Below are 18,136 nucleotides of genomic sequence, written 5' to 3'. Positions count from 1 at the left end.
CCTAAAGGAGATCAGTCCTGAATATTCATTGGAAGGACTGACGCTGAAGCTGAAGTTCTAATACTCTGGTCACCTGATGTGAAGAGCTGACTCATTGGAAAAGACCCTGATGATGGGAAAGACTGAAGGCAGGAGGAGGAGGAGGGTAGAGGATGAGATGGTTGGATGGCATCACTCCCTCAATGGACCTGAGTTTGAGCAAACTCTGGGAGATAGCGAAGGACAGGGAAGGCTGGCGAGCTGCAGTCCACGGGGTCGCAAAGAGTCAGACATGACTGAGCAACTGGACAACAACAACTGCATTACACCATCAAGGCTCTACCTCAAAAACATAAGACAATCTTGGAGATAGTTTTGTTACTATCATGGAGAAGACGTCAACAAACCATATAAATTAAGCACAGCAACTATTTAAAGGAAAAACCAGCAAGCGGTTATTATGTGATACACAAACACGCACACACCACACTGTCCTCCACACAGCTGACACAGTACCGTCTTCTCTGCTGTTGGGTGCAGAAGCAACGCTGAATGATTCCAACAGCTCTTAACACAGCCAGATACTCCTTACGTGTTTTCCAGCACCTGTACCAGGCTTGAATCTTGCAGGCAGCTTTCACTTCCCGTAAATATTTCCTGGCTTTGTGTCTCCTCCACACAGTCTGTTAAGCAAATAAATATAACAAATATGCAATCAGATGTCTAATTTTTTTTTAGTCGGTATTGGAAAACAACTAACATAAGTTCGGGCAGACAAGATTAACTGCAGAAACGCCGTCACATCCCGACTCTTCTGTGAGGCTCGCTCACTCCTAACATGTGAGCCCTCTGAGAACAGATCTGTGAGAACCCTCTGAGAACAGAAGCCCTCTGAGAATAGATCTGAGAAAAGATCCGTGCTTTTACCCTGTGGCTGACTGCCGGCTAGGCCTCACACAACCCTAGCAAGTATTTGAGCTGTAAGATTTGCACAAAGCATGGGAAGCCAGGTGTGTGCGCTGCCCTCCCATTCTCAAACCTATGAAGGAACAGAAAGGAAATGCACGCACTGACCCCACTTCCAGGGAGAGGACGGGGGTCTCCCCACCGCCCTCCCCACCCCACCTCAGATGCACCTGGGTTCAGGCCAGCCAGGTGTGGAATCCCAATGTCCATCCACCCAGGACCATCAGACTTTCCCATTCTGGCAACCCTGCAGCTGACTAAAAGCTTAAGTGATAGTTACAACTTAAGTGCTTAGCGCTATGCTCAGCGCTACGATTCCTTACAGTAACACAGGCAGGTACTATTACCTCTAATTTAAAGATGAAGAAATGAAGGCCCAGAGGAGCTGATACCAGTAAAAGAACTTGCTGATGTCACAGGTAATAAGCAGCAGACCTATCTTATTTAATCCTGATAAATATCTTGTGAGATGATAATTAAGCCCTCTATTTCACAAAACAGAAATTAACACTAAGAGACTTGTTACCTCATAGTAAGTGAATAGAGTCAAAATCGGAACCTGAGTCTATTTGATTTCAAAATACCGACAACAAATATGATAACTACCTCCTACGTGGGGGTCGGTTTCTAAATTCAGTTGACAGGCGAGAGGGATATGTATGGTCAAACTGACTCCTGCGGCGTCCCTGACTCAGAGCATTTCTGTATGGTTTTCTGTAGACAAACATCCCCAGGTGGGAGCCAGTCTTCTCGTCTCCTCGGGCTCAAAGGTGGCCTGGCTCTACTTAGGTTCGGTGTAACGCCAATCCCATCCTCCGCTCACATGGACCCTGAGGACCCTACTGTCATTGCCCTCTGCTCAGTGTGATTCACTTTCCCCAACCTACTGCCTACAGCTTCCTGACTGGCCACCCGTAGCCTAGTCCATCTTCCACATTCCTGCCTGAGTAATTTTTTTTTGCCATACTGCGGGGCATGTGGGATCGCAGTTCCCTGACCAGGGATTGAACCTGTGCTCCCTGCATTGGGAGTGCAGAGTCTTAACCACTGGGCTGCCAGGCAAGACCTTGCCTGAGTAATTTTAAAAAGATAAAGAATGATTCTGGTTCTCTCCTTAAATTCATCTAGAACTTCTTTTAGTCCAGAGGATGAAGGCTAACCTTTTTCCGTCCTGCAGAGCTGCCCACCTCTCACTCCATGGACCGCCATCCTGGTCTCTGATCACCTTTATTGCACACCTGTGCTCACTCTCAGTTGAGAGCTCCATATTACCTCCTACAGCTGGAATACTCTTTCAATACGGTTTACTAGGCTATTTCCTTCAGCTTAAGCTTAACGCTTATCTTAAACCCCACTTATTCCAAGACGCCTTCTCTGATCACTGGGACCAGCTTAGGGTTCCCTTCTCTGTGTCCCCAGTCACACACATTGCTCATTCTGTATAATGATGAAGAAATTTCCATATATTGACATGTGGGGAAGTCACTCCGGCTATCACATGATTTAACTTGAACTTTATGTTAACTACAACAGCCTGTTTTGTGGCCTATTAAACACATACTGTATATCTGCTCTAGCTGTTAAAGAAAAGAAAGCATTTAAAAGTCGAAATGGATGAACTGTGGTTCAGGCATCCGAAATGGAGCCACGTGGCTATCGTGGATGTTGTTTGACATGTTTCAGCATCACCGAGAACTTGAACTTTATCTTAGACTTAAGGGCACCACTGCTGCTGCTAAGTCGCTTCAGTCGTGTCCGACTCTGTGTGACCCCATAGACAGCAGCCCACCAGGCTCCCCCGTCCCTGGGATTCTCCAGGCAAGAACACTGGAGTGGGTTGCCATTTCCTTCTCCAATGCATGAAAGTGAAAGTGAAAGTGAAGTCGCTCAGTCGTGTCTGACTCTTCGCGACCCCATGGACTGCAGCCGACCAGGCTCCTCCATCCATGGGATTTTCCAGGCAACAGTACTGGAATGGGGTGCCACTGCCTTCTCCGAAGGACACCACTAGCTGTTCTCAAAACATGTAAGGTTGCCAGTTGCAACCGTATGGTCTCAAAATCTCTGCTTTTAACTATGCAGTCATAACTTAAGTTTAGGGTGATCACATTCGGAACAATCTCGTTCTGTGCTGTCTTGGGTGGACAATTATTGGCACCTTTTACCCAATTCCAAAAACCTTCCATTTTGGAAGGTAAACGAAATGGTTACATAAACTAACATTTTTTATAGCCTGCTACAGCTCATTTTGAAAATTCTAAGAAATACTGGTCAAAGGATGAATGAAAGCTTTATACCTAAATACATAAGTACCTGGATTTTTATGGTGCTATCTTTAAGTTTCCGAAACTTCCGTTTCTGTATAAATCCTTTCACTCTAGCTTGAATAATGATTACACTGCTCCTTATTTGTAAGTACAGTTCTCTTTGATGTTTTATAGGCAGAAAGGCTCTGTGGGGATTCCGCAAACCCACTGCTGCTTCTCTGTACAGTAAGAACTGTTTTTTGCTTTGCTGTGTCCTGAAGCACCGCTGTAATGTGAGGGCCGCCCTTTTCTGCTGAAGGAATCTTCTGCGATATACGGCCATCTGAAGGAAGGACTGAATTCGTAAGGCAGCATGCCTCCATTTTTCCAGTCTTCTTGTGATCATTTTATGGAAAGCTTTTTGAATTGTGACCGCAGCCTTTCTTTGAGAATGATGCTCTGTTTCATGTGAAGGGCCAACCAGAGAAGCTTTATACAGCCCTTGAGCTACAAGTGCTAGACTCTGGCCAGCTTCATGCCAGCTCTCAGTCCTGTGACAGGAGAATGCAGGCTGGGTAGCGGGGGCTGCCATCTTTCTGTCGGGCATGGCTTTTAATTTCTGTCTAACTTTCATGCCTCTGAAAGCAGCCTGAATAGTTTGTGCAGATTTCTGAATGGCTAAAAATTCCTTCCTCTCCATTTTCACTCTGACATACAACCTATAGTGATTCTGAATGACAACAATTGCTCTTTTCTTGGCCTGATAATCAGCTCTGGCCCGGTGCCTTCGGTAGCATGACTGAATTTGTGTGGCAGCCAGATGCATGCGTTGGATACCCCTTCGTGCCTTAAAGCCTCTGAAACAAGACTGGATACAGATGATTGCCTGGGTTCGCACTGCCATCAGCGCTCTGTACCTTCTTTGAACAAAAACTACCTTTGCCCTAAAGTGGAGATAGTGCTTCCGTGTTTTAAAGGCTCTAAAATGCTTCTGAACAGTAATGGCAGCTTGATGCCGCCTTTCCTGAATCAGTCTCCTTATGACCGAATCCTGGAAGTCAGCTCGGGTACAGCTTGCTGCTTTGAGTGCATCATGTTTAAGAGCTTTCCTTTTACTGGCTCTGTATCTTTCTTGTATTACTTTTGTAGCCCACTGAAGCTGTTGATAAAAAAAATGTTGCCTGTACATTCTGTATGTGCTTTGTATTATGACAGCGGCTCTGTGCTTTTCCCTTAAAAGCTGCCTTGCTTTCAGCCCTTTGTATGCAGCCTGAATGACCACTGCAGAATGCCTCCATCTGACATAAAGTGCTCTTTGAAGTTTTGCAGCTCTGTATGCCCGGTAATGCTGCTGAATGAGAACCGAGGCATGTTTCCAGGTCTGAAAGGTCAGGCGTGCTCTGTGCATTCTGAAGGTTGCCTGGATGAGGGCTGCAGCCCTGTGCATCTCCCGTAACTTCTTCTTTACCATCCGTCTTCGGTAAGATGCCTGGATTGTAATGACTGCCTTCTGAAACTCCAGGAATCGGTGCAAGTGGTGTTTGGCACAGATGGTGGCTCGGTACTTCCTCTGAACAAAAACAGCAGCTTTCTTGAGGGAAAGGAATCTTTTCCTCATCACTATAGATCTAAACCTGCTCTGAATCAGGGTCGCGGAGGCATGTATCCTTTTCAGACGTCTTCTGATTCTCATACCCCTGAACGCAGCCTGGAGGACGAGCGCAGAGCGTCGTTTCTGGAGGTACTGTCTCCTCTGCAGGCGCGCAGCCCGGCCTGCCCGGAATCGCTGCTGGATGACCTGTGAGGCGCGCCTCCAGGCCTGGTACCTCGCACGCGCGTGGTGCCTCCTGAATGCGGCCTGGAGGACCGTGGCCGCCCTGCGCATCTCCTGTATCTTCTTCCTCACCATCCACCCCCTGCACCAGGACTGGATTTTGATAGCTGCCTTCTGCACCCGGAGCTGTTGTAAGTGATGCCTTGCGCAAACCTTTGCACGGTATTTTCTCTGAACCCACACGGTGGTCTTCCTGAGAGACAGGAATCTTCTTCTCATCACCAGAGTCCTAAACCTTCGCTGGATTACGGCTGCGGCGGAGTGCATGGCTTTTAAGTGTCTTCGCGCTCTCATGCCCCTGAAAGCAGCCTGAATGCAGATCGCGGAGTGTCTCAGCTGGTTGTACCTTCGCATCTGTGCGTTCCTTTCCCTCCCGGCCCGGTACTTCTGCTGCACCGTTTTCGTCACTGTCTTTAACTTATTAAAATAGGCTTGCTGTCGGCGCCCCCGGTAGTGGGCCTGGATGAGCGTGGCCGCAGTCCGCATCCTTCTCAGGCTCCGTCTAACTCTTGCCCCTCTGAGAGCAGCCTGGAGGAGGACAACGGCTTTCAGAGTCGTCAGGTACTTTGCACGCTGAGCTCTACCTTGACGGTATGCTCTGTACCTTACCTGAATTACGACGGCTGCTGTTCTCATTTGCTGATACCTCCTCCGTGACTGCTGCATTTTGAAGGCGGCTTTGATGAGAGTGGCTGCCGTGTGCATGCGCCGGATCTGTCGTCTTGCTCTGACTCCTCTATAGACGGCCTGGATTTTCAGTGCCGCCTTTTTCACAGCAAGATATTCCTCACGCTGACGGCCCGCGAGCTGTGCCGCCCGATACCACCTCTGAATGATGACGGCCGCTGCTCTGTGGCTGGCGTGCTTCTTTCTGGCTTGGTACGCTCGGTATCTAGACTGTATGGTGGCGGCTGCCTGCTGCATCGCTTTCACGTTCTTCCTCGCTCTCACACCTCGGAAAGCTGACTGTAGGATTATTGCAGCTGCTTTGGTTTTCAGAAACAAATGATGCTGTTTTCGTCCTGTACGATAAGCCCGATAATGCATTTGAATTAGACGAGCCGCTTTTTTCATGATTTCCCATCTCTTCCGCTGCACGTGCCTTCGGTAGCAGGCCTGTATGATGACGGCACATCTCTGTTGCTTCTGAATCCGCCTCCTGGCTGCTCGGCCCCTCCAGGCGGACTGGAGCGTCACTGCCGCCCGGCGCAGCGCGCTGTACTCTGTCCGCTGCCTCCGCCCTGCGGCGCGCGCTCTCAGATGCCGCTGGATCACGGCTGCTGCCGTTTTTAACACCCTGAACTCCTTCTGGGCCCTGGCCGTTCTGAAAGCAGACTGAATCTTCACTGCAGCTTCATGTTCCTTTCTGATCTGCCTCCGAACTTTCCAGCCGCGGTAAGCGGACTGGAGAGTAATTGCAGCGGTCCTTATTTTGAAGAAATGGCTTCTGACGGCAGAAACGGTCTTGCGCGTCCTGTACCATCTCTGAATCTTGAGCGCAGACTGAAGCACGGATTGATATTTCGTCCTCTGACGATAGCCTCTAAAAGCAGCTTGAATTTTCAGAGCAGCTGCAGATTGCTGTTGGAGCTGCAGGCGGACCTTATACCCTCTGTACGCAGCCTGCAAGCAGGTCACGGCTCTTCTGACTTGCAGGAAGTGCTTCCTCTGCTGGGCCCGAGCTCTGTGCGCACGATAGTAACGCTGAATGACAACAGCTGCTTGACAGACTTTCAGGTAGTCCAGCCGCATCTTTCTCATCCTGAAATAAGACTGCAGCGAAACAGCGGCTTTTCTCTGCAGCATCACCTGCTTCCGCACCAGGTACCCTCTGAGGAAAGCTTGCAGTTTGATGCAAGAGGCCCGCAGGTGTTCTTCTCTCTGTTGTGCAATTGCTCTTAAATGTAAATATTGTTTGTGGGCTTGCTTCATCCTGACAATGGATTGTAACTTTACTGTAGCCTTTTTGAGCCTCAGAAACTGTCTTCTGGAAGCATAAGCCCTGTAATATGACTGAATCTTTACAATGGATGTGAGGATGTGAAGAAACTTTTTCCTGGCCTGCATTCTCCTACACGCAGACTGCAGGATGATGACAGCAGACCGTGTCTTCTGGTAAGAGGCCAGAACTTCCTTGGCTGAGATGTAAGCTCGGAAGTGAATCTGAATTACGAGGGCGGCTTTCTTCATCTTCTGGTATGTCTGTAATTGTTGACGTCTCCTTATGTGTGCTTGCAACCTGATGATGTTTTTTTTAAGGTTTAGAAATCGGAGTCTGTCCTGTCTCATTCTCCAGTATGACTGTAAGACACGAGCAGCCCTGATCTGCCTGCATAAGCTACGCACTCTCCTTCCCCTGAAAGTGGCCTGCAGGCGGATGGCTGCAGCCCGTTTCTGCAAATAGCCTGTGCGCTCAACCTTTCCTTTCACGTACGCTCTGTAGTGCTTCTGCAGAGTCAGGATAGACTCTCTGGTCCTTGTATATAACTTTTGGGCTTGAAAGCACCGAAATCTTGCCTGAATGATGATAACACAAGATCTAAGGTGAATGTACTTCCGTAATTCTCTGTGCATCCTATACCAGGACTGTATGACCATGGCAGCTCTTTCTTCCTGAGCACGTTTCCGGACACGCCATTCTCTGAAAGCTCTTTGCAATGTTATGGCAGCTTTTATTTGTGATTGCCTCTTACGTTGCCTCCATCTCCTGAAGGCGGACTGGATTACAAGGGTGGATGACCTTAGCAGTTCATATCTCTGTCGATCCTGCTTGCTTCTCACACGAGCACGCCAGCGCCTCTGAATTGTCACGGTAGCCCAATGGTATCGTTTGTAAGAAGCGACAGCAATGATCATTCTTATCTTAGATTGCAGGATAATTGAATAATATTTCAATTTCAGAAACTGCTTTCTAGTGGAATATCTTCTCCAGTGTCTCTGAAAAAAGAAAGGACAGAAAATAAAATAGACACAACTTTCTGTGCTTAAGACCTTTGAAACTATCACTTTTTCTAACATTTTGCTTAAAAACAAACATATTAAACTTAAAAGCAATATATTTTTGAAAGAGATACTTGTCTCTCTTGTTTATAGTTTGTTTCTATGTTGATGCAACTGTAGCCAATCCAAAAATCTTTCTCGAAACATTAATGATACATACATAGCATTTATACTCAGGAGACATAAGAAATATAAATAAGGTTATGTTATATTAGAATAACATACTAGAAAAATAAAAATAGCTATAGTAATATTCTGCTATCTATTGATTCTAAGTAAGTTCCTGTGAATATATCGCTGGTTCTTATATTCCGCCTTCTATCAAGGTTGATAAGATATATTATAATGATTGGAAACTGTTCATAGGAGGAACCACGTATTACAGGCCTGGTAATGCCGACAAAGGTCCATACAGTCAAAGCTATGGTTTTTCCAGTAGTCATGTACAGATGTAAGAGTTGGACCATAAAGAAGGCTAAGAGCCAAAGAATTGATGCTTTCAAATTATGGTGCTGGAGAAAACTCTTAATAAGAGTCCCATGGGACAGCAAGGAGATCAAATCAGTTAATTCTCAAAATCAACCTTGAATATTCATTGGAAGGACTGATCCAAAGCTGAAGCTCCAATACTTTGGCCAACTGATGCAAACAGCTGACTCACTGGAAAAGACTGATGCTGGGAAGGACTGGAGTCAAAAGAAGGGGGCAGCAGAGGATGAGATGGTGAGACAGCATCACTGACTCAGTGGACGTGAGTTTGAGCAAACTCTGGGAGACAGTGAAGGACAGGGAGGCTTAGCATGCTGCAGTCCCTGGGATCACAGAGAATCAGGCATGACTTAGCAACTGAACAGCAACAAATGTCAACAAAGAGTTTTGAGAAATAAGTGAGCCAGATCACTTTCTGAGTCACTATTCTCATTAAGAATAAAATTTAGGAATTATAGTTACATGGTTAAAAAGTGTAATTGTGGAAAGACTTGAGGAGTAAGAAGCCGTTTGCCATCTGCTTCCTTCCTAGCACCCCCTGTTCCCTAGCCCTGTAATTATCCCAGCAGTGTGCAAACTGTGAAGTCTTGAGCAGATCCTGGCTGCTGGTCATCAAGCTCTGGACCGTCTGCTCTAGCTGTAAGACAATTCTTCTGTCCAAAACAGTCCAAATATTGCTAAGATGGGGTGGGAACTAATGGAAGGATTAAAAGTCTCAGATTAAAAAATCAAAGATACAACTAAGAACCAAATGGGAATATCAGAACTAAAAAACACAATAACCAAAACAACAACAAAACCTCACTGGGATGGATCAGTAGTGGAATGCAGATGACGGAAGAGTCAGTGAACTCGAAGATCAATGCAAAGTATCAGTGCGGAATGAGAAAGGAAAAAAAAATGACCAGTATATCCTTCAATAGGCAAATGGATAAACAACTGTAGTATATCTATAAAATGGAATGTTGTTCAGTGATAAAAAGAAATAAGCTACTCAGGCAGGAAAAGACTTTTTAAACTTAAATGTGTATTTGTGAAGTGAGGGAATCTATCTGAAAAGGCTATATATCTCTGAACTCAAACTATAGAGCATCCTGGAAAAAGCAAAAATAGAGAGACAGTAAAAACAACAGTGGTTGCCAAGGATTTTGAGGAAGGGTAAGAGATGAATATGTAAAGCAGAAAGGATTTTTAGGGCCGGATTTTTATCAAATACATAACTATACCACATAAATAGTGAAACCCTTGGAAACTAAGGACTTCAGTTAATTATAATGCATCATTGTTGGTTCATAAATTGCCAACACTATACCATAAAAAAAAAAAGAAAGCAACAAAAATGACAAAATCTGCACTAACAGACTATGATTCTCATGTACTCCTTAAAATTTTATTATGATTGAAAGCAAAATTGCCTGATGTGGTTTCAGTTGTATGTAAGTTTAATAAATAAAACTGCTGCTGCTGCTGAGTCGCTGCTAAAACATAAAAGTGAGGGAGGGGAGCAAAGGGATCTAGATAGTGGTTTAATTTTCTACATTCCATTTAAAGTGATAAAGTACTGATTCTAAGTAAAAGTTCTGTATACTGAAATGCCTATACCAACCAAAAAACAAAACAAGAAAAAGACAGCCCCCCACAAAAAAAAACCCCAAAATACAAAAAATCTCCCAAACAAATCCCTGTACAAAGGAATAAAATAATAATTAAAATGAAAAAAGATAAACTAAAATGAAACACTAAAAAGTATTCACATAATTGAAGAGACAGGAAAGGGAAAAGAGAAAAATGAAAGAAAGCTAACATTCAGAAAATAAATGATAAAATGACAGACCAAAGCCCAAACATATTGATAAACATCTGAAATATAAATGACCTAAATCACCAATTAAAAGACAGAGATTTTCAAAACATGAAAACTAAATGCTGTCAAGACTTCAAGCCATACATAACGATTTAAGTAACTAATAAGTAAAATAAAGGGAAAAAATATACCCTGCAAATGATAATCAAGTGAAAGCTAGTTTGGTTATAGTAATAACATGCAAAGTAGGCTTTAGAACAAAGAAAATTATGAGGGATAAAAAGGAACACTAAACAATGATAAAAAATGCAACTCACCTAGAGGACAGAACAATTCCAAACGTGTACACAGTTAACAAAACATCTTCAAACACATGCAGATAAAACCCAAGAGGGAAAGGCAATATCCACAGTTATGCTGGAGACTTAAACACCACTTTCTTGGCACAAGAATAAGTAAACAGAACATCAGTAAGGACATAAAAGAACTATCGACCTGACGTTTGTAGAACACTGCACCCAACAACAGAATACACGTTCTTTTCCAGTATACAGAACATTCACCAAGACCAAGGACCAACTTTTTCTATAAAACATTTACAGACAAATCACTGACAAAGAACTTGTATCCAGTATATAGAAAGAAATCTCAAAACTCAATGAGATTAGCACTCAATTATAAAAATGGTCAAAAGATTTCAACACACTTTATAAAGAAGATGACTGAAAGGCAATTAAGCATCTGAAAACATATACATAGCCTTTGAGAAAATGCAAATTAAAACCAAGAGACCACCACACTTATCAGAACGGGTGAAACACAAGCGACCAGCGTTGCTGAGGATATGGATCAATTAGAACCCTTATACACTGGGGCTGGGCATGCAAAATGGAATAAGCCAGTCTAGATGGTTTAATGATGTCTAAGCTATGGTTTTTCCAATAGTCACGTATGGATGTGAGAGTTGGACCATAAAGAAAGCTAAGCGTCAAAGAACTGATACTTTTGAACTGTGGTGTTCCAGAAGACTCTTGAGACTCCCTTGGACTTCAAGGAGATCCAACCAGTCAATCCGAAAGGAAATCAGTTCTGAATATTCATTGAAAGGACTGATGCTGAAGCTGAAACTCCAATACTTCAGTCACCTGATGTGAAGAACTGACTCATTTGAGAAGACCCTGATGCTGGGAAAGATTGAAGGCAGGAAGAGAAGGGGACGACAGAGGATGAGATGGTTGGATGGCATCATCAACTCAATGGACATGAGTCTGAATAAACTCCGGAGTTGGTGCTTAACAGGGAGGCCTGGTGTGCTGCTATTCATGGGGTGGCAAAGAGTTGGACACGACTGAGTGACGCACTGAAACATGCAGCACTTGGGCGAGGCTCAAAGGCCTCCTGCAGGGAGAAAAAGCCACTCTCAAAGGCTTACCTATTGTAAGGCTCCATTTCGTGATATTTTTACAAATGCAGAACTATAGTAATAGAGAACAGAGCTTGGTGCATGGGTGCGGACGAAGAACGTCGGACCACAGAGAAATGGAATGCAAAAGTTCTTCTGGGAGATGGACTGTTCACAACCTGTTTGTGTGTTTAAGTTTGTGTAACTGCACACCAAAAAAGACATACACATTTTACTGTGTGTTATTAATAATTTGAAAATTAAAATTTTAATTTTGATCTGCATAAAGTTAAAATTTATTAAATTTAAATTAAAAAAAATAGATACTATATGTAAGTAAAGGTATTTAGGACTTCTTGCATCAGATAATAAAACCATTTTCAGTTCAGTTCAGTCGCTCAGTCGTGTCTGACTCTTTGCGACCCCATGAATCACAGCACGCCAGGCCTCCCTGTCCATCACCAACTCCCGGAGTTCACTCAAACTCATGTCCATCAAGTCGGTGATGCCATCCAGCCATCTCATTCTCTGTTGTCCCCATCTCCTCCCGCCCCCAATCCCTCCCAGCATCAGTCTTTTCCAGTGAGTCAACTCGTCGCATGAGGTGGCCAAAGTATTGGAGTTTCAGCTTTAGCATCAGTCCTTCCAGTGAATACCCAGGATTGATCTCCTTTGGAATGGACTGGATGGATCTCCATGCAGTCCAAGGGACTCTCAAGAGTCTTCTCCGGCACCACAGTTCAAAAGCATCAATTCTTCGGCGCTCAGCTTTCTTCACAGTCCAACTCTCACAACCATACATGACCACTGAAAAAACCATAGCCTTGACTAGACGGACCTTTGTTGGCAAAATAATGTCTCTGCTTTTTAATACACTATTCAGCTTGGTCATAAACCATTTTAGGAGGCTTTTAAAGAAGGCCTGAATAAATAGGTATTTATTAATACCATGTTCAGTAGCTAAAGGTATCAATTGTAACTAAACTGACATATTCAGTTAAATCTCAAATTCTGATATTTTTTAAACTTCAGATTCAAAATCTGTAAGAAAATGCAGAGGACTTAGGATAGCTAAAAACTTCTTAAAGAAAACAAAAGAAGTCTTTGTCTACCAGACTTCAGATTTCTTGTAAAGCTAGAGTATATGGTTCGATGGTAGACAAAAAGAACAAGGAAATAGTAAAAAATTCTAGAAACAGAACCACATGCTTAAGAATCCGTGCTAGGGGAGTTCCCTGGCAGTGCAGCCGTCAGGACGCTGGCTTCCCCTGCAGGGGATGGGGGCTCAGTTTATTGCGAGCTCAGACCCCACACGCTGCCCTGCACAGCGAAAAGAAGACCTGATGCGCGCGACAGGCAGCACAGTGAGGCAAGGGTGGTCACTTCAGCGAGCTGTAGCTGAAGCAACGGCTATCCATACACACACAAAGAAACAGGGTCCCTAGCACAAACCGTACACAGGAATTAATTTCAAGAGAGATCTCACTGTGAAAGGCCACACATTAATGCTTTCAGAACAGAATACAGTGTAGGAGAATATCTGCAAGGTCTTAGTAGTTAAGTAAGTACTCCTAAATGGTTAAAACACACACACAAACAACCCACTAACCACAGAAGGAAATTAAGAATTTTCACTGGAAAGATATAAAACTAATGGTCTGGGAGAAGATATTTACAATGTACATATCCAACAAGGACCAATAACCAGAATATATAAAGATCTCACATAAATCCACATGAAGGCAAACAATCAAAATAAAAAATGGAAAAAAAAGATCCTTGAAAAAACACTTCACAAAAGATTTTCAATATGAAGAGGTGTTCAATGTCATTCATTATCAACAAAATGCAAATAAACTATTCTAAGGTACCACTTGGAGAAGGCAATGGCAAGCCACTCCAGTATTCTTGCCCGGAAAATCCCATGGATGGGGGAGCCTGGTGGGCTGCAGTCCGTGGGGTCGCTAAGGGTCGGACACGACTGAGTGACTTCACTTTCACCCATTGGAGAAGGAAATGTCAACCCACTCCAGTGTTCTTGCCTGGAGAGTCCCAGGGACGGGGGAGCCTGGTGGGCTTCCGTCTATGGGGTCACACAGAGTCGGACACGACTGAAGTGACTTAGCAGCAACAGCAGCAGCAAGGTACCACTACACACTGACTAGAATCACTGAAATTAAAGCAATAACCTCCAGGTGTCTTAAACAGCAAGAGACCCTGCAACCACCTGAGAAAACTCCTTGTCAGTATCCACTGAAACTGAAACACATATGCCCTAAGGCAAACAAGTGTATCATAGGGGTGTGCCAAACAGAGTGCATATATTTCACACCAAAAGGCACGTTCATAAAACCTTTAGTTATACAGCTCAGAACCAGAAACCCAGATATCCATCAACAATAGAACAGATGAATAAACTGTTGGATATCATATGCTGGGAAAGACTGATGACAAGAGAAGTGGGTGACAAAGGATGAGATCCTTGGATCGCCAACTCAGTGGACATGAATTTGAGCTGACTTCAGGAGAGAGTGGAGGACAGGGAAGCCTAGTGTGCTGCAGTCCATGGGGTCTCTAAGAGCTGGACGTGACTCAACAGCAACAACAAAGTGTAAAGCAAACAAGAGAGCAGGGGGGCAGCACTAAACTGCTCCCTCTGTCAGAGCGAAGCAGGCGCTTCCATTTGTTTGATCCTCATGTGGAACACGGCCAAGAGTTTTACATGTAGTGGGGAGGTACCAAATACTTGTTAAAGTGCTAGATAAAATATAGAACCCTAAAATTTAATTTAAAACTTTATCATATTTTACTCTTAAAAATGTCATTAAACCTTTTTAAATCTAAAAATTCAGAATACCATACCTGAATAATAGATGCTGATTTACTGTGAACTCTTTCTAGTTTTTCCTTTTTCAACATTAATAGTTTTTTCTTTGCTAAGGCTCTTCGCCAATATTTCTGAATGACCAATGCTGCGCTGACCTTCTTTTTAAATCGTTGTTTAGTGAGGAAACTGATTATAGCTGATTGAATAATTCTTGCAGCTTTGTCTCTCTCCTAAAAGAAAACAAAAGGCAAATATGAATTAAACTTGAGACCCTAAGCTATTATTTGTAAGAAGTCAGACTGGGCTTCCCAGGTGGCTCAGTGGTAAAGAATCTGCCTGCCAATGCAGGAGACACAGGAGATGCGGGTTTGATCCCTGGGTCGAGAAGATCCCGTAGAGGAGGAAATGCCAACCCACTCCAGTATTTTAGCCTGGGAAATCCCATGGGCAGAGGAGCCTGGTGGGCTATAGTCAACGGGGTCACAAGAGTCGGAGACAACTGAGCAACTAAGCAACAACAACAGTTTCTCAGATTATGGTGGAATGAATTCATACTTGATTTTTGGGAAAGGGTCGGCCAACAAAGGGCTATATAGTCAAAGCTATAGTCATGTTCACAGATGAGAGTTAGACTATAAGGAAGGCTGAGCACCAAAGAATTAATTGATGCTTTCAAATTGTGGTGCTGGAGAAGACTCTTGGTCAGCAAGGAGATCACGCCAGTCAATCCTAAAGGAAATCAATCCTGAATATTCATTGGAAGGACTGATGCTGAGCCGAAGATCCAATACTTTGGCTACCTGATGCAAAGAGCTGACTCGTAGGAAAAGACCTTGATACTGGGAAAGATTGAGGAGAAGGGGACAACAGAGGATGAGATGGGTGGATGGCATCATCAACTCGGTAGACATGAGTCTGAGCAAACTCTGGGACAGAGCTGAAAGACAGGGAGGTCTAACATGCTGCAGTCCATGGGGTTGCAAAGAGTCAGACATGACTGAGCGACTGAACAACAAAGTAGGAGGAAAAACAAAGGAAAAAGAGGCTCGCATAAACAAAATGCTTTATAGTATAAGTATTATCTTTTGTTTTTAACCAGGTGTACTGTGTTTATTTATTATTAATGTGTATTTACTTATTTGGCCGCACCTCACAGCATGTGGGATCTTAGTTCCCCAACCAGGGACTGAACCCACACCTCCTGTATTGGAAGCCAGGAGTTTTAACCACTGGACTTCCAGGGAAGTCCTGGAAGTATTGTTTTGCTGCAATTTGAAGAAAGGAATTCACAAAAAAGAAAAAAAGAGGCAAAATATCCTCTTCTGCTGCCAGAATACACTGTGGCTTTAAGTATAGAGGCTCCAGTGGACAAAGCTCAGGGCTGTGACAAGTGGTGTCAGGACTGCCTGTGGTGTCAGTGTCCAAAGAGGAGCTGGCTGCCGCGGGAGCTCCAGAGGCCAGCGCCCTGCACACCTCTACTTCTAACAGTGAATTTCAGTGAATAGTAACAGGTTAAATGCCAGCTATCAGGCACCATTCTAAACACTGAGAGAATGAGCCATCCAACCTCACAACAACTGTGAGAACAGATGGACTGGCACTGCCCCCCTGGCTGTGAGGAAACCCGGGCAGGGAGGTCAAGTAGACAGCTGGCCCCCCAGGGGTCAGCCAGCCAGGATTTGATGTAGGCAGTCTGGCTTCAGAGTTGGTGCTCCTAATCACTTTGCTACTCTGTAAGGCTAGACTTATTACTTCACTTCACTTGAATTAGAAACGGGAATATAAATTATTCCTCTGGTGGAGAGGAACAACGTACAGGCTGTCTGACAACCCTTTGTGTTGCTGCGTGGGACAGTGCGCCATGCGAGGGCGGGCTCGGCAGAGATGAGCTGTAGATGCTGACCGGTATTTAACTACAACCGGAAACCATACAGCACGAGAACACAGCTAGGGAAGGGATCAAATTGCTATTCTAAATCTGGCCACCGTATGCAAAGAGCCCACTCATTGGAAAAGACCCTGGGAGAGACTGAGGGCAGGAGGAGAAGGGGATGACAGAGGATGAGATGGTTGGATGGCATCACTGACGCGATGGACATGAGTCTGAGCAAGTTTTGGGAGTTGGTGATGGACAGGGAGTCCTGGCGTGCTGCCGTCCATGGGGTCGCAAAGAATCGGACATGACTAAGTGACTGAACGACAGCAAACCAGGTCTGAGATGGCGCAAGAGAATAAATGGTATAAACCACCAAAATTTAGCTACTTTGCAGGTACCAAGAACTTTATCATAAATACATTATAATTCAGAACTAAGGAGCAATCTTGGCTGAAATATATTTCTAAAATACCTGCTAAGATTTATTAAACATGAATGCTTCTTTTGTTTTCTCCAAATAAATACAGCATTATTAGTGACAAGAGCAGAGGATTAAAATAGTTTATTCACTTTGACCAAGGAGACCATTTCTAATATTGTTAAAATGGCATTTTTTCCAAACTCAACAAAACACTTATTTTATGTTAATGCAAAATTTGTACTATCAGGGACACAGAGGGACAACCTTTCTCCCTGTGCTTGGGTCCTAAATGTTCTGAGAAATTAAACGATGGAAACCAGAATGCCACTTTTATACTAACAAAGGATAGCCTGGAAGACAGGTTCATGGCAGACAGACTGAGCTTGTCTAATCGAACTGCAGAATCTGGCAGGGGACACCCAGGCCAGAGCAGCACTGGTTGGGGGCAAGCCTCCCAGAGCACAGCGTGAAAAATGAAAGGAAAGCTCCTGTTTCCTGGAGAAACATCAGAGTTCAAGAGGAAGGAGGGGAGAGTTGAGTCAGACAACCCCAGTTTACTTTTCACAAATTCACAACATGCATAAGTTACTGCGTGTCCCCTGGAGCAGAGTGAAAGGGAGGACAAAGCCTGGAGAAATACCCAGTGAAGGAAACTTTGGAGATTAGGGAGAAATATGCACCCCTACTCGAAACACACACAGTCTTGAAAATTACCTTGGTAATTTCCTACGTCAGTAAAATATAAAAACAATATCAAGAATCATTCACCTGACATTTTATGAACAATTTACATTATAGTATTTCATTACTGACTGGGCTTCCCAGGTGGCTCAGGGGTAAAGAATCCACCTGCCAATGCAGGAGATACAAGAGATGTGGGTTGGAACCTGGGTGGGGAAGGTCCCCTGGAGAAGTGAATAGCAACCTACTCCAGTATTCCTGCTTGGGAAATCCCATGGACAGAGGAGCCTGGTGGGCTACAGTCCATTGGGGTCTCAAAGAGTTGGACATGACTGAGTGGCCGAGCACACACACACTTCATTTTTGAGGAGTACCTGATGGTGTTTCAGATCTTTTTTTAGCTTATATTGTCTCCAAGTCGTCTGTATAAGTCGAGCGGCTCTCGTTTCTTTACGAAGATCCAAAAGCCTTGCACAAAGGAACGACAAATAGGTAATCACCACCTGAGAGAGGACATAAAAGATGAAGACAGAAGCTCCTATGAGACAGAGAGCATGGAACTTCCTATCATCTGAGACTCTGTTTACTAAAAGTTATGACTGTGAAGGAAC

The 18,136-nt window shown here is 44.2% G+C and overlaps 1 protein-coding gene across 1 annotated transcript in view; it reads right to left on the bottom strand.

Annotated features, from left to right (window-relative positions):
* Positions 1-18,136, bottom strand: part of ASPM (assembly factor for spindle microtubules) — a 65,865-nt gene that overhangs the window by 14,747 nt on the left and 32,982 nt on the right. The window contains exons 16-19 of the mRNA XM_055418979.2: positions 17,900-18,028; positions 14,583-14,777; positions 3,259-7,962; positions 496-662 (exon numbers count right to left, since the gene is read on the bottom strand). Coding sequence (XP_055274954.2) covers positions 496-662; positions 3,259-7,962; positions 14,583-14,777; positions 17,900-18,028 — 5,195 coding nt within the window. The remainder of the gene's footprint in view (positions 1-495; positions 663-3,258; positions 7,963-14,582; positions 14,778-17,899; positions 18,029-18,136) is intronic.

Source organism: Moschus berezovskii, chromosome 17 (genome assembly GCF_049115385.1).
Source record: "Moschus berezovskii isolate FMDL1 chromosome 17, NW_MosBer_1.0, whole genome shotgun sequence".
Lineage (NCBI taxonomy): Eukaryota > Metazoa > Chordata > Mammalia > Artiodactyla > Moschidae > Moschus > Moschus berezovskii.
The sequence above is the reverse complement of the archived record's forward strand: the minus strand, read 5'-3'. Positions and strand labels throughout refer to the sequence as shown.